The sequence below is a fragment of the Atta colombica genome, unplaced genomic scaffold, assembly GCF_001594045.1.
Source record: "Atta colombica isolate Treedump-2 unplaced genomic scaffold, Acol1.0 scaffold66, whole genome shotgun sequence".
NCBI lineage: Eukaryota > Metazoa > Arthropoda > Insecta > Hymenoptera > Formicidae > Atta > Atta colombica.
In genome coordinates this window covers 2,494-20,225 of record NW_017259557.1, presented here as the reverse complement: position 1 = coordinate 20,225, position 17,732 = coordinate 2,494, and the positions used below count along the sequence as shown (strand labels likewise).

General features: G+C 32.8%; 4 protein-coding genes across 4 annotated transcripts in view; 1 reads left to right on the top strand and 3 right to left on the bottom strand.

The window, feature by feature from the left end:
• The window catches only part of LOC108692239 (protein expanded), a 38,581-nt gene extending 33,142 nt beyond the window's left edge, over positions 1-5,439 (bottom strand). The window contains 1 exon segment of the mRNA XM_018200414.1: positions 4,879-5,439. The gene's annotated coding sequence lies outside the window, so the exon portion shown is untranslated.
• Positions 5,440-9,496: 4,057 nt separating this feature from the next.
• LOC108692224 (ubiquitin carboxyl-terminal hydrolase 46) lies at positions 9,497-12,398 on the top strand. Its single transcript, XM_018200402.1, has 8 exons — positions 9,497-9,571; positions 10,199-10,279; positions 10,359-10,575; positions 10,771-10,851; positions 10,927-11,222; positions 11,321-11,458; positions 11,621-11,764; positions 11,850-12,398. Exons 1-8 carry the CDS (start codon positions 9,569-9,571, stop codon positions 11,955-11,957), a joined length of 1,068 nt encoding a protein of 355 aa, XP_018055891.1. The 5' UTR covers positions 9,497-9,568; the 3' UTR covers positions 11,958-12,398.
• A 611-nt stretch (positions 12,399-13,009) lies between these two features.
• Positions 13,010-14,193, bottom strand: LOC108692225 (60S ribosomal protein L21). Its single transcript, XM_018200403.1, has 2 exons — positions 14,146-14,193; positions 13,010-13,535 (listed from the first exon to the last, which is right to left on the bottom strand). The coding sequence occupies exon 2, from the start codon at positions 13,519-13,521 to the stop codon at positions 13,042-13,044; it is 480 nt and encodes a 159-aa protein (XP_018055892.1). The 5' UTR covers positions 13,522-13,535; positions 14,146-14,193; the 3' UTR covers positions 13,010-13,041.
• Positions 14,194-15,694: 1,501 nt separating this feature from the next.
• LOC108692211 (sterol regulatory element-binding protein 2) overlaps positions 15,695-17,732 on the bottom strand; it is a 4,525-nt gene continuing 2,487 nt past the window's right edge. The window contains exons 5-6 of the mRNA XM_018200385.1: positions 17,380-17,547; positions 15,695-17,150 (exon numbers count right to left, since the gene is read on the bottom strand). Coding sequence (XP_018055874.1) covers positions 16,797-17,150; positions 17,380-17,547 — 522 coding nt within the window. The 3' untranslated portion in view covers positions 15,695-16,796. The remainder of the gene's footprint in view (positions 17,151-17,379; positions 17,548-17,732) is intronic.

The following is a 17,732-nucleotide window of genomic DNA, read 5'->3' as shown; positions in this document are numbered from 1 at the left end:
GTATATGGATTCTCTTCTTTTTTCATCTATAGAAATATAAATCATTCTTATAAAATAGAATTAGAATTATAATTTATAAAATATGAGATAACTCCATATATACGCCACACCTATCAAAAACTTAATTTATTAAGTATTATTTACTAAAGTATTATTTACTAAACTGTTTAAAGTAAACGAACTATATATATCAGTAAAAATATTGTACTGTCTACTATTATGAAAAAAATATTGTACGGTCTAATATGAAAGAAATCCGCAATATTTATATTTCGTATTGAAAAATAAACTTTTTTAAATTCTTAAATTTTTGCCGTATAGAGGTGGGATATATGACTATTCATAAGAGGAGAAAGAGGGGCTCATAAAAAATTTACAAATAATACATATAAATAAGACGTAAAAAGGCATAATAACTTAGAAAATGCGTTTATAAAATTTTATTAAGGAATAAGAATAATAAATATGTATATGAAGTAATAAATAATAATTACAATCTTCTCACATGTATTACAAGTGTTATGAGGTACACATTTCATGTAATGCATTTATTGCATTTAGTGTACTGAATTCAATCTGCGCATAAATTTGTATGCTTTGCATAAATCCCGCCCGCTAAAAATGCTGTATATATCAAACAAATGGAATAGGTATACAAGACAACAAACTAAACAAAGAATACAAGAGCAAAGTACTTGTATTTTGTTATACAACATGCTTTATTATTTCTCTATACTCATGCATTATAAAATAACCACTAAGTCTTTTGCACGTCCTACAGTAATCATTTTATGTAGATTATAATTTATGATGCTACTTAACCAGTGATAAATCCATTCAACTCACAATAATTTCATTAAAGTTAACAGTAAGAAACTGAAATCGTAACATTATATAATATAACATAAAGGCATGTAACAGAATAGTTGGCGTATTTTCTGGAGTTATTCTATATGCAAACAGTGCTAATCTTCAATCATATGTATGTATCATTTAATATTTTGATAAACAATTGAATGAACGTATAAAATCTTCAAGAAAATTTTTAACCTCTAATAAAATTTTTAACGTAGCATCTATTTAACTATGCATTGTGCAATGAATAAAATGTCAATTAAAATTCTTTGTAATAATATTAAAGATATAATTATAATTATATAATTATATTAATTATATAAATATAAATAAAAGGAATCTGTTCTTTAATGAAAATACTTTATCTTACTTTGCAATGTATACACATCTTATTTGCTCTTAGAAATTTTTTAATCGACTAAAAAAATGACATTCATCTTAATATACCGGATATGTCGATGAATCACTATATAATTAATAATATCACTGGAATCTGAATAACTGAATTAGTAAGGTGTTTGTTCAGTAGAGAAGGAGGTTCAATTTCTCGAAATAATTTTCATAACCACTTCGTAACTTCAATACCAATTTCTCGTCAATAAAGATTCTAGGATATTTAATTGCAAATAATTAATACGTTGATTATTATATATTAATTTAAATATGTACGATGGCAATTTTATTTTAAAAAAGAATCAATATAAAATTATAATCGGTGTAATGGAGATATCGTTATGATATTGAACTCACATATATTAATATTAGACGAAAAAAGCGCATATTAGATATTATTTGTTTCTTGAAGTGAAATAAAGTTTTTTAAATTTTCAGATGCAAACTGTTAATATTACGTGAGCACTTAGAGAAGGATTAAATTAGCCATTCATCATTCATAAAGAAAAAGTTAATAAAAGAAGTTTCTGAGATTGAGTTTTATTATATAATCGTCAGTTTTTTCTGCATGTGGTGCAGTGGGGAGCATCGAAACGATGATTGATAACATCGAGAATCTACCGTTTCTCAGATATTAATATTCAACTCGTTAAATAATACGTCAATAAAACAAATAGCGTCAAGCGATTGTAAAAACCGTTTTGCGCCTACAATCCAGGTATTTCCGTACTGCTTTAGTCATACTCGTGCGTGATTCCATGCACTTTCATAGTGCAGTAGCGTAGAAAACAATATACGATATAATATGCCGATATCTAATAATAGAGGATAATTCGTTTTACATAAATTATCCTATCGAATTTATCTAATTGAAATGTCTCTAGTATTTTCGAGGGTACAGAAAATTATAATTAGAGTAATCCGGTTAGAGATAATGTACACGATGATCTACACTCAATGTTCGAATAAATGAATGAATATAAATACACTTTTTTTTATTCATCAAGAAACGAATAGATACTTTTCTTTCGATTTGAATAAATATTTTTGTAAATATGATTACAATTATTTTACATTCGCTTTCACTCTGCATTATTTGTACATGATTTTTTTTTACAAATATACAGTAAACAGAAATATTTAAAAACAATGAAACAGGTAGAAAAATAATTCAGACTTTTAACTAAATATTTTTTTAATTATACAAAGTTATTCATACGTTCCTGTTGCATCTAATTCCTCAATTAACATTCCGAGAAAACCACATACAACCGTAAAAGAATATTGTAAATTGCAAAAAGAATAATGTATGTGAACAGAATCATCACAATTATTTTTTTCCACATTCAACTAAAAATTTCATAAAGACAAGATTTAACAATATATTATTTAAAGCAATGGTTGTTTATCGAAGCTTTTTTAGATACATTTTGTTTGAATACTTTGAATAAATACTTGTAAAATAATATTTTGTAAATAAATATTTTTAAGAATCCGACACAGTTTTGAAAGAATATAAATACACTGAGAAAAATTCAATTTTAATAAATATTTGTTTAATAAATAAATATTTATTAAATATAAACATGTAATTATTTGATACAAAAATTAATTAAATTTAACTATCGTCTTTTTTATTGAATAAACATTTATTTACTGTAAGTAAATATTTATTATTCAAAGAAATATGAAGATTCAGTAAATGTTTTAAAATGGCTTTTAACGTGAAAATTTCGAATAGATTATACAATTCGTAGCTCGATTACAAATTTTCGTATTTATCGGGCACACTTTACACGAGTTAGGGGAGGAACCGAGCTCCGTAGCCGAGTTAAGTGTGGAATATCCCGTCGCCACGTATTCCGTATTCCTACGCTACGAAACCACGCAGACCTCGACTCGACGGCGCAGTTGAGCGAATGTGCGAATACCGCGGGCGGCTAGTAGTAAACCGCACAAATCGCGAACGGGCGCATGCGCGTCCGTCGTGGAATGCGCGCTCTTGCGTACCTTTACCTCCTTCTCATCCCCTCGCCAACCCTCTCGCATCATCTCCCTGGCTCCGACCCTTCTACTCGCTCCCCCCTCCTCTCTACCATGTTCCCCCGACCGTCCAGTTCGCGGGGCCATTGCAATCTCTTCTTTGTTGCTTTGCCACGCCGCTGCGCTGCACCGTTTCGGTACGCGCTGCCTTGTACGCGTCACACTACGCGGCTCATTTCATTCGGCGATGTGATGTCATACACTACGTTGAATACGCGATGTACGTGTGAATGCATGTGAGTGCATACCCACGCATGTGCGTATTTGTGAAGAAAAAAATTGAAAAACGCATATATATCCGTAATTTGTGTGCACATTTATATATGTGTATCACGTCGCGCGCGATTTTGGACATTTAAATAAGCCCTTTCCAATTCTTCCACACATACTTTTTGCCTTTACTTTATATATTTATAATATTATTAATGTAATAGAATTTCTACAATTTTAATTGCAACTATTGGATAACAAGTTTTTCGTAAATAACTCAGACAGCCTCATCGGAATCCTCGTATCAAGTTGGTGAACTTGATTCAATGAAAAGTTGAAAGTGATAGTTAAAATATTTCATGAAAATATTGCAAAGATATTAATAACTGTAATTTAATAAATCTTATTATATAAATTCAAAATCCATATTAAAATATATATTAAGAATAAGTAGAAGTTCTGACCTCTCTCTTTTCCTCCCTTTCTCTCTCCAGCCCTCTTCATGCTTTCCCCTCTTTCCCTCCCTCTCTCTTTCTCTTATAAGAGTGTCCTCTATATATTTTATAAATATAAATATGTGTGCGTGTGCGTGCGTGTGTGTGTGTGTGTGTGTGTGTGTGTGTATGTGTGCGTGCGCGCGCGCGCATATATAAATGCATTATATAAACGTATATAATTTTCAAAATTTGATGTAGCAATTTTCTGGAGCTTAAAATTTGAAATGCAAATCATGCGTCTCGATGGCATACAAGATATGCACATGTGTGTGATCTCCTCAATTTTGATTTATTCTCATATTAAATATCTTGATATTGAATATCTCAAAAATAATTCGCAACATGACTAAATTAGCTACTTCCATTTTCATCGATACAGTCGATCGGAATTTTATCTATCCACGTTAATATCTCAATAAAGAGCGTGACGCTACAAATCTCTCAATTTAATTCTAATATCTGTTTCTATTAACGTAAATTAACTTTAATCTTGGTTTAATCTTATTTTTTCCAGTGTTAAAAATTAGAAAAAGATAAAGAATAAATTAAACCGAAATTAAAGTTGATCTTATATTGGTAGAACCGGGTCTTATTCGATTATTATCGAGGAGAGTATATAATCGATTCGCAAAATGCAAGAAATTGCAGCACGTCGCGGCACGTTGCATTAATCGAAGAGAGGGGGGGGGGGGGGGGGATCGTTCGACTGCGCGCGAAAACGTGAGGGCCGACGAAACGTGTTGCGTTCATTAATAGCGAGGCGAATGTGGTACGCGAATTAGCGTTGATTTTATGCGACGAGAATTATAAGATGAATTGAAGGTACGCGCGGCGCACCGTTCACCCGATGAAAAGCGGGGATCGTTTCACTCGCCCTTACCTTTTCTTTCGCGGTGTCTTAGCCGATGGTCTTCACGGTCGATGATTTATCTTCACGCGAAGGGCATCTCTCGGGGCGGCGTAATCCGGTTAATCCAACGTGACACAAGAGAGACGTGTGGCGCGGTTTAGCCGCGCAACAGGTGGTCGTCAAAGGTAAACACTTCGCGGATGGATTCGTATATAATATACGGGGCGCATCGCGCACAGACAGCACAGACACAGATTTGTCGCACGACGACAATCGAAAAACTCCGTCCAACGCTCCCACTCGCGGCGTTTTCACATTGACTCACAAACGCTTCCCATAAGAAGCCACCGCAAGCCACCGCAAGCCACCGCGGAGAACACTACGGATTCGAAGCCACGGCTGATTCGCCTCTGTCAGCTTTTCTACCTCTGTCGCGCCGACCAACACTGAACAGTGAACAGTTCCCTCGGTATATTCCGCGCGCGCGAACGGTATTCTCCACTGCGAATGGCCGCGCGAGGAACGTCGCGCGGTGAGAGTTTCAGCAGCGGGAACGTGAAGCGGTAACAAACGCGCGCCACGCAATCACGACATTTTACACCGGCAGCCGGCGAGTGACTGACTTCACTGCAAACTGACTGACACTGGCGGCAAGCGCTAAACACCGGCTCGCGCTCCACCATCGGCTTCGACTCCAAACTCTCTGGCACCGGCTTGGCTTGGTACTCGGGATAATCAATCTCGCAAGGGAGATCGTCCTACATTGCAAAAGTGAATGAGTGAGTAAAAATTAACGTTCAGAATCGAAGAATCACTTTTAATATAGATATTTTAGATGGTCAGATATCTTGGGATTCTATGGATTTTGTATCCCACTTTGCTGGAACATGTTTGACCATTTTAACTTATTGTTAGACACAAAATACGGAAAACAATATATTTTTGAAAAGAAAGTTTCAAATAAGTTGTAGGATTTTAAGAGGCCTGTAGTCTGAGACTGTAGACTTGGGCTTAATATAAGATCCTGAATAAAAAATCTAAGTATTTAATGGTCATCTTCAAATCCTACAACTTATTTGAAATATTTTTTTTATTTGAAATATTTTTTTTTTAAATACATTATTCTCCAGATATTTTATGTCTAATTGTTAAAATGGTCAAACATATTCTGGTTCAAGTTGAATAGGATACAGAATCCATTATAAGATCTTAAGATTTGACCGTCTATCATTTCAAACGTTATCTCTTGATTGGTAATGTTAATGTTACCAACTTGATATCATTTTTGCAATTAGTATTATGAATCTGAATTAAAATATCCTACATATGCAGCATACTTTGAGTCAATCTTTTTTATAGCTTAATTAGTGTAGGAACTCTTCCCAATATAAGCAACATTTGAATCAGTGCTGCAATGTTATTGAAATGTTTTAAAATGTCTTACTTACTGAATTTGTACTTAAAATAAAATAGATATATTTAAAATTTGAAAGCAAAAAGGAAAGTTCTAGCAATCCAGTGCAGCAATAGAAAACAAATTTTTTATTTGAGAAACATCTTAGGAACATCCTTAAGATTTTCGGAGAACGTCTTTTGCAGGTGCTATATGGGATAATAAGCGGCATTCTTCAACATTGAAATTGTCTTTGTTTCTCAATGATTGAATGTATTATTATCGATTGATTCTCTTATCTGTTTCTAATATCCTTAAATATATTTTAAGTTAAATTTTGTTCTTGCTTTCATACAGTTTTATATATATCTTTTTGGAATTAAGCGCCTGTAATACAATTATGATTCCTCATTCGAAATGTTATATTCGACCAATTGAAATCGTGATTAATAAGCAAGATATATATATATATAGCTACACACACGCGGCGATTTAAATTCAAATTCTTAAAATAGAATGAGCACTTAATTCGAGGATTTGATTTCTTAGTGTAGAGAGCTTGAGAAAGAGAGAGAGAGAAAGAAAGAGAGAGAGAGAGAGAGAGAGAGAGAGAGAGAGAGAGAGAGAAAGAGACTGAATGGCAAACTGATCACGTGAATAGATTGTAATGCCGGCCGCATCCAATCAGGACGAAAGCACGTAACCAGTTTCCCCAATCTTTTCCATGCCTATGGAGTTTTGATGACCGCGTCCAATCAGAGGAGAAGCAGTTTGCCAATTCTCTCCCTTTTCCTAGCAAACGAGAATGGATTAAAATAGATTGAAATTTTTTTCTATCTAAATGCGTATTTTAAATAAAGAATACTTTTTTGGATTTAATTGAATTCAATTGGATTCAATTATATGCAATTGGATTGAAAAACTGCATTTCCTATTCAGAATTTTTAATTAAGCAGTATTCACGCATGTACACCACACTACACAAAAATACTATAATATTATTTTTAAATTAAAAAGCATAGAAATATATGCCATTCATATAAATGAATAAAAATGCATTCAGGATTGAAAAGGATTCATTTTAACATTCATGAATCCGTATTTCTGAAAATCTGAATTTATTTTGATCTATTCTCGTTTACTGGGAGAAGATTTACGGATTATCGCTGTGTTTTCATTCATTACCAATGCATTAGCAATAATAGATGAAAACACGGCAATAACCCGCTTTCTGGTATTTTTCTGTAATGAAATGAAATTAAATTGACTATTCAAGAAAAAGAAAGCGCAATTAAACATAAGTCCACATGCGTCACAGACGCATTGGAAATTTTCAGTAATCGAGAATGGATTGAAATGGATTGAAATGGATTCAAATTTTCAAAAATACGCGAATATTAAAATAAATCCTTTTCAATCCGAAATGCATTTTTATTCATTTATAAAAATTACATGAAGCATATTTCTTTCAATATAAAAATAATATCAGCTTTTTCTGTACATACATTGTAAATACTGCTAAATTCACAATTCTGAATAGGAAATGCAGTTTTTGAATCCATTTACATTCAATTGAATTTAATTGAATCCACTTGAATTTGAATTGGATCCAATTGAATAAAAAAAACGGTTTCGCTATTTACAACCATATTTATAAACAAGCCTTATATTTATGGTTTTCTTAAATAACAAGTTCTGATTATAAATATGGGCATTAAAATACTCATTCAGATAAATAAAATTACAATCCATTCTGTTTATTTAGTTAACGATTGCAAATTGAAAATTTGCCCAATTTAGTAATTTTTATCCGTTTTATTTTAATTAATTAAATTTTAATTTTTAATTTTCAATGTATAATTGATACATGCTTTAAAAAGACAGAAATCCGATGTAAGTGTAATGTATTGCATTTAATTTGAACAGCATTTTTTCTCTCCATTGTAACAAAATATCGCCTCTAATATAACTATCAATAATGGCAATGCTAAAAAATCATTTAGAAATCTGTGAATGTTGTGAAATCGTATTTATCGTATGGTCAGTAATCGGAGTAGAGCCATTATATTATGGTATAAGACTCGCATGCGCGTTAGCAGCCAATGAACACGTTCGATGACCTTCAGCCTTACACACAATGAAGAAATATTAGAACCGTAACAAATATATATTATTAAATATTAGAAAAATAAAAAATTAGAAATAGGGATTAAACGTAATGCATATTGGATATAAATAAGATATAACATTTACTTCTATTCCTAATATCTCTTTCATAGAATCTAACTGATATTTCATTTATCGTACGATCGACTTCTGAATAGCATTTAATTGTCCATGTCGCTAATTGGCCAATTCAACACAGGACTTTTCGATTGGTCCAGTAAAAAAATTACAAGCCATTGGCTGTGAATAGATATTCATATGTTCAAAAGAGGTACTACTGCTACAAAAGTATTCTTAATTGAAACAAATAATAAACTGTCTCGTGTATTAATAATAAATAGAAAGTCTCATGTTTTTAATTTTTCAAGGTGTTATAATCACCAACCAATCAAAATCTTTAAACAAAGATAACTAGTTACTAACCATCTATGTACAGTTTTGGCCAAAAATATAAAGCACCCTTATGAATTAACGTAAACATTCTATATTTAACAAAAAACAATATAAAAAACACATATATTAAAAAATATTATTTATTTTTATGACAATTTTAACATTTCGTTATTTTTCTTTTTGATTTCATTATCGTTTCCAAGAAAATGCAATAAATTGAGAATGATTATATACTTATGGCAAAGGCTGTATCTTTTTCTACGGGGAATATCACTTCCTCTCGCTACCTCCTTCTCCCCTTCAATATGATAGAGTTCGCAGATTTTGATTGCTTACGGAAAGCCCGCACAACGGAATCGGGATCTCAGTTACTTTGAGTTCGTTCTAGCTAATTCATCGCGAGCATCGAACGCGCATACGTCGGTAGGTTACGTTGCGGCCAATCTGTTCTCTAGATCCATCTTACTCTTATTATCTCATCCACCTGTCTACTCTACGCTACGATCGGTTCAGCACGTCGAGGACGCGACATCACAGTGGAATTTGTCCACGTGCGACACGTGGAACGGCGCCAGGAAGCGGCGCTGTTGTTACAGTGTGACGACGGTCCCACCTCGTCCCTCTCCGCTCCTCTCACTGATAGAGATGCTCTAGCCGAGTGCCGACAAATCCCGGTCAACATCCGTCGCAGTACGATGGAGTTTACGTCGTTGCTGAAGTCTATGCTAAGTGCTTGCCAGTGTTACGCTCACGTCATCGTGTCATAAAATGGTAAAGTTCCCTCTTCTCTTCTTCTTGGAAAAATTATCTTCGTCGGAAGAATGAAGATACGAACGAGAGAATTCAATCGTATCTAGTTTTTGACACTCAATTCTTTATTATGCATTGCTGTGATTGCGATCGCTGCATATATTCTTTCGTAAAAGGAGATTACTACATTATGAAAATATATATTTTATTTAATTATTCCATATGACTCTTGAACAAAGAAATAAGAAATATGACGAGGATCTTATCAGTTCATTATATGTCGCTTTGAATTAAATCATTATTATCTTTTGGATAGCTATGGCTGCTTTTCTTTTGGAAGATACAGTCGAAATAAATCATTTTATCTTCATAAAATGCCAAGGAAGATGTGATAATGTTTGTATTGACTGTTACTTAAATTATAGAAAACATCTTTTAGTTACTAAAGCAATAATATAATTATGCAAATATTGTAATTTTACATAATTACATTGTCATTGATTCTTATATATGTTTTATACTTGCGTAAAATAAAATTATCTCAGCCTTCAATTTCTTATTTATATGTATACATTTGACATTACATTATTAAGATAACAATAAGTATTAAACAGTAGAATTATTATATGCTATTATTTATAATTTTAGGGTACAACCATATCCCAATTGGAAAGAGATATTGGCTCCGATCAGTTTCCACCTAATGAACACTACTTTGGTTTAGTCAATGTAAGTACTGTGTTACATGAAATTGATGTAGTGAAAATTTTGAATTCATTGTGTTTGTAATAAGAATATATTCTTGCAGTTTGGTAATACCTGTTATAGCAATTCAGTGCTACAAGCTTTATATTTTTGTCGACCGTTTAGAGAAAAGGTTTTGGAATACAAAGCTAGAAATAAGCGAACTAAAGAAACTCTGCTAACATGTTTGGCAGATCTGTTTTACAGTATTGCAACCCAAAAGAAAAAAGTAGGTTCTATAGCGCCAAAGAAATTTATCGCCAGATTAAGGAAAGAGAAAGGTGAGTATTTTAAAAGATACAGATTTAAATTTTGTAGTACAGTAACATTGGATGCAGTTCACTTGGCAATAAAAAGCATTTGATTGATCATTTGGAAGAAAGAATTTTAATTAATCAATCAAAGAATGCTTTGAAATGTTTGTAGTATCAAGTGGTCGTATCATCGTCATAACTTTAATATCTTTTTTTTTTCAGAGGAATTTGATAATTATATGCAACAAGATGCACATGAATTTTTGAACTTCCTTATAAATCACATAAATGAAATTATTTTGGGTGAGTATTTGTTTATCGTTTTTGGATAATACTCATAGCACGATATTTACGTCACGTCGTGATTTCATACATCAGCGGAAAGAACTCAGAGCAAGCCGACTGGAGGAAAGTGTGGGGCAGGAGATGCTGCAGGTTCGCCACCAGAGCCCACATGGGTACACGAAATATTCCAAGGGATACTGACGTCGGAAACACGCTGCCTTAATTGTGAGACTGTCTCTAGCAAAGACGAGGACTTCTTCGATCTGCAAGTTGACGTAGATCAAAATACGTCGATCACACACTGCCTCAGATGTTTCTCCAATACAGAGACCCTGTGTAGTGACAACAAATTTAAATGCGATCACTGCAGCAGTTACCAGGAAGCTCAGGTATTAATGAAACGATATTTGATTTACCGTTTATCTTTTAGATAAATCACATAAATCGATTATTGAAATTATTGAAATATGGTCATTTTTAATTACAGAAACGAATGAGAGTGAAAAAACTACCTATGATATTAGCGTTGCATCTAAAAAGATTTAAATATGTGGAACAATACAATCGTCACATAAAAGTATCTCACAGAGTAGTTTTTCCATTGGAGCTCAGACTTTTCAATACTGTTAGTATTCATAGATATTGTTTATGAAAACATAATAAACCTCAAATCATCATATATTTCTTCCTAAATAATTTTAATTATTTCAATGATAATATTTTTAAAACTTTCAATAAATTATTTCACTGCTTAAATATAATATATAATTATGTAATTTGATTGTAGAGTGATGATGCTGTAAATCCAGATCGTTTATATGATCTGGTGGCAGTTGTGATACATTGTGGAAGTGGGCCTAATCGAGGGCATTACATTTCTATAGTTAAAAGTCATGGATTCTGGTTGCTCTTCGACGATGATATGGTTGACGTAAGTGTTTCTGCTTTAATACCTTGCCCCATATAAGTATTTAGAAAGAATATTAATAATCTTATATATCTTTTTATGTCCTTAGAAAATTGATGCGTCAACTATAGAAGATTTTTATGGACTCACATCAGATATTCAGAAGAGTTCTGAAACTGGTTATATCCTGTTCTACCAATCGCGAGATTGTAGTTAAAGTTTAATATGAATAGCAATTGAAAATAAGCACTCCTATACGCTAATTTCGTATTTTAACAAAGTGCGCGGTATATGTGAATTTTTGAATGTTCTAATGGTTTGTCAGATTATTTATGAGAATGATGGATATACGATGTTTGATAATGTTTTGGCTCGTAGAATATAAAAAGAGAAGCGAAAAATAGTTATATAATTTATCTAAATTTTTATATAGAATTTTTGGTTTGTATATAACCAGCAGTTGGAGAAAATTGAGAAGTATTAGGTGATGCTTTATATTTATTTATGTTTAAAAGCTAGTCCGCCTTTTGAAGAGAATGAATAATTTACTTTATTACAATAACTTAAACGTGTCCATTGATATAAAGAGAAACGTTAGCACGTTCAGATTCTATACAAATGTAAAGATATGACTGAGAATAAAAATATTGTTATGAGACTATGCATTTCGCTTATTTATCGTATTAGGAGTAGCAACATAAATTTGTAACACGAAATCAAAATTGGCTTCTCTAAACAAAGTATTACCACTTTGTTCACAATAATGTTCTTAGAAAAATAATCTTATTCAATTATTCTGATTCTTAAACTGTGATATATTATGTAAGATAAATGTACCAGTTAGTGGACAGTTAATGAATCAATTGTTGAACAAAGTGATAAAACATTTCAAATATTAAGCTTTTAATGATATGTAATTCTAAATAAATTCATTATTAGATTTTTATAAACAAATGTATTTAGAGTTGCATATATCATTAAAAATTTAATATTTAAAAATTTTTATCACTTTGTTGAATTGGATCATATCTACTAATTGTCTCCATTAATTAGTATCTTAATGTTAGGTTCAGTGCTTGGGGAAAAAGCTAACGATAATCGTCGATTTCAATACATTATGTAATATTATGATTAGTACAATTTAATCATAAAATTAAAATCTAATTGAATAAACTTTAATTCATTTTAATTTAATAATTACATTTATATGTTTATTTAATTTAATGTTATTTAATGTGATGAATTTTTATATTAAAAATAACGCAAATCTTTACTTTGAAAATTTTAGTTTATTTAATATTTTAAGCAATAAATTCATATGGAACAGGTGCAAGCAAGATAGGAGCTTCACGTCCTGACACAATGTGAGCTTTAGAAGGTTCAGCAGGCTGCCTTTTGAGTTGGACGCGAACGTTCGTCTTCTTTGCCTCCTTTCTGAGCCTCTCGTTCTCCTTAACGCGCTTAAGGAAATCATCTCTACACTTGGAATGACTCAAGTGCTCGATGCGTACATTAATCCTCTTAGCGATGATACGTCCACGTACTCTCTTGTTCACAATCACTCCCAGGGCATGTGCTGTCACGTTGAACACACGGCCAGTCTTGCCATGATAGACTTTGTACGGCATACCTTTTTGTACGGCACCATTTCCCTTGATATCCACGATATCGCCGACTTTATATGTCTTCATGTATGTAGACAAGGGAATAGTTCCATGTTTACGAAACTTGCGGGAGAACAAGTCCCTCGTACCACGTCTATAACCCTTTGAATTGGTCATGGTAATGTGTTAAACTGCAAAAAAAAAACAAATATGCAATCGCTGAAACAAAATCACAATATACATGAAGGACTTAAGACTTCTTTAAAAAACCACACAATATAAATATAAAATTAAATAAAATTAAATAAATTATAATATTATTGTAAATTTAGGATGAAACAGAATATTTTTACTCAATTTAAATATTCTCATACGTCGTTTGCAGATCTTATCCTATATAAGGGTGGTATCGTCTTCATTTGAAGGCAGAAGCCATAGAGGAATTTAACCTAATTCGAATGTTTCTAAAATATTAAATTCCTACAATTTTTTGTACAGATCTAATGACAAATAACATAAAATTTCATGACTTGTGATAATTTATGCAATGAAAAATATGATTTGTCGATAACAAACAATATTATCAGATAAATTTCTACGTGCGATGTGTAATGTGCAAAATGCACGTGGCTTAACGCGAGTAGAATCAACAAAGTCTAGAGTTTTATATTTTCTAACCAAAATAGAAGCGGTCATATAACAGCAAACAAATGTAGATATTTATTTTCAATACAAAAAAAGAAGAATATTCTAATTCGGCCTGAATTTTAAAGAATAATTTGAAAATGTTAACAAACGTACACAGCCAACTCACGACTACTGCCGTTGCCACAGAAGAAAAGATATTCTAGAGAGGCGATACGGTGCACACAATTTATGCGGAATCAACATTTTGGAATTCGCGTGACGTCACATGATGCATATCATTAAGCTGGAAACACATGGGTGAGTTCAAGACGGCAAAATGGCTAGGCATGCTAAGGACCATTCCACACAACTTGCATAACTGCATAAAGAAAATCATCCAATCACATTTTATCTTTATGACAGAAATATAATTGGATAATTTTCTTTATGCATATGGTTATGTAAGTTGTGCGGAATGGGCCTAAAAGTTCGACAACGGAAATCTGAGGGACAACAGAAATCGGAGTGCTCTTTTTCTCTTACAGTGCACGTGACATATGCTATAAGAGCACTTCGCTTCAGATTTGCATTACCGAACGCAGCTAGAGCTAGTCACACACATTTTCCGTAAAGCCCAATGTCCATAATACTAGAACTCGATTCAAGTTTTCGAAAAATGTGTAGCCAATCAACTTGCCGGTTTTCCGTAAAAACTGTAAATTAATTAGCTACACATTTCTCGATCCGAGAACTCGGACAGAGTTCTAACATCGTGGACATTAGGTTTAATAGTAAAATTTTCGACCAATCGCGTTGCTCGATTGTTACGGTTATGGATAGTTACGGATCGAGCAACGCGATTGATCGAAAATTTATATTATGCTCGTATCACACTAGCGATTGGAGATTGCATCTGGGTTAATATGATTTTTATCCAACCTTCCAATATTAGAAAATATTTTCAATTCTGTTGAATAAAAGTTTACCTAGTTTAACAAGAGGTTTCTCAATATTAACCTATGTGACTCATGATGACCAAAAATAAAGCGCAGTTCTAAGAGGAATATCTATCTGTTTTTTTGCAAGAGGATTGAATCCAATCTCACAGATGTACCTTCTCTGAGGAGGCAGAGTCAATAGGACCAGCCATGTTTTCTGAGGCTATTTCAATACATTCTCACTAGAATTATCCATCAGAGCACCACTCCCAAATCAAGACTGAAAGGGAAACAGAAAGTACAGTAAGATCGCATTTATCAGCTGGACTTGTAGCAACTTCAAATCAGAAATATTTCTGAATTTTTTCGCTGTATTAGAAGAACTATGAAGGCTAGAACCTGAATCAAGAGAAAGTTCTCTTACTCTAAGAATTTTTCTCTTTAGGAAGATTGACCTTGAGTCCTATATCAAAGCAAAAATCATCTTAATTATACATAAGAAACACAAAAAAGAGAACTTCCCTTAATAATAAATATAAAGAAAAGATATTAGTAAATAAATTTAATAACAAGAATATGTACAGCTAACTATGACAACAAAATTAGTAAATAGAACATTTAAGACGACCAAAATACTTTGGTGATTAAATTAGTATATAAATTGATATAGAATACTTATATGATAAGAAAATTAAGAAGGAATCATGAATTATTCAACGCTGAGTAAACATTCATCTATAAAATTATTCGTAATACATAATATTAACATCTGAGAATTGCTTAGTGAAGAGTTCAAACCGAAAAGGAAATCTTTTAAATGAAAGTTTTTTTTCTTTATATAATAATAAACAAACTGAAATTTTAAAAAATAATGAGAATATAAGAATTAAGCCCTCATCCGTCTTAATCTATTCTTCTATTAATATAAATCAAGCTCGTCCAATTTGAGATTTTTTAGAATCAAAATACAAAACCATCGACGCAAAAAATTCAATGTAAGATTTCAGGTACTGTAAAGTTGATAAGCGTGATCATTCAGACACATATCGACATTTTACAGTCTCCAAAATCTTATATATTGATTTTTTTTTGCATCGATGGCTTTGCCTCTGAAACTTAAATTGGACAGTCTGTAGATCTTTAATTTCAGTAGACGATTCAAAACAATCTCAGAGAGAGAATTTAGCACGTGGATCCACCCGAGTTTAAGATCCGATCGGCATATAACAAACCTCGGCAGAAAGAGAAGCCAGCCGTTCAAGCTTGGCTAAGACTTTGATGCTATCTCAGTGGAATAAGAAATTCTTAAAGTTTGTATGCGTATAGAGCAATGAATAGCAACGAAGCAAGCCAGAGAAAAATTTCGCACAAATCCGATCCAGTCAATCCCGATCGACAGTGGAATCGGTTAAACCTACAGCTTAACGCCCGATCCGAAAGGCGTTGGTGATCAAAGGTCTCATTAGATGGAGCAATTTGCTCCTCAAATAAAAATTGTGTTTAATGGTGCATAATAATAAAATTAATAAATATTGCATAAGTTAAATGTCCTATATACAATGAGTCAATTTAGTACAATCGGATTTAGACAACTCTTTATCCAGTTATGTCGCGATTTCTTTCATATCCATAATTTCTTCTTTGTTCGCGTCTTGACGGGCTGCTAGGCGTAAGTAATACGTGCAACACTCTGACCCAAGAGCGACAGTATCATGAATACAAGAAAAAAAATTTTAATAACAGTTTGACAAAAAAAAACAATCATTTGTAAAATCAAACCGAGAAGTGTGTCTAAAGCCGACCGTTAAATGAGTATATAACTTAATTATGTAACGCTTACAGACAATATAAGTATGAAAACATATAAAAATATGTTAAATCGATGCATTAATTAACAGTAATTGTAGAGCCTAATTGTCGCATTAGTTTGTAGCATTCCTGAAGACGTTTCCTGTCCCCTATTCGCTCGAGCGTCTTGGCAGCCTCTGCAAGCATTCCAGCCCGTTCACCTGGCGAGGCTAACAGCAACGTCGGCAGATGCCTGCACGCCAGACATAACGCGACCGCATGTTCCCTCTCACTGTTATTCTGCTCCTGCGATCGGTCCTTTCCACATATAATTGAAGAACGCGAGTTTCTGTGATGCAGACTTCGATCCAGTAAGATCTGAGTCTTAACTGGTGTTGCCCCGGCCATGATACGTGCTGTAGCCTCGTATAGGAATACTCGTGCTAATACAGACTAAAAAAAAATAATAAACAATATTATAAAGAAATTACATGCATACAATCAAATAAGTCTGGTTTTTTTCAAACAAACTCCTTCACGATTAACTTTTTTTTTTTCTATACGTTGAAGAACAAAAGAGAAAAGATGAATGGAAAAAGTTCAGCTACAAAGAACAGGTTATTTTACTACGTCCACTTGAATCTTATTAGAATTAAAATAGAAATTATGGACTCAAGCTTACCGGGATATGCTGACACAACTGTCTCAAGCACGCCAAATCACGCTGGAATCCAGCAAGAGACACATTTGCAATCGATCTTTCTGGTTCTGCATCCATTTCTTGCCAAAGAATTGTGCGTATCTCGAGAAGCCAATCGCAAACTAATAATTGAGTAAGCTGAAAGATAAGCAAGATTAATTAGTAGGAAACAAAAAAAATTGCGCACACGACTCACATAAAGTAGATACAAAACTATTACATATACATATAAATGGTGCTGCGACCTGCCACAGGAGTTGCACTGCAGGAGTATTGCATAGTTATATTTCATGCAATGCAACTACAATGCACACTTGTAACAGGTAAACGATAGC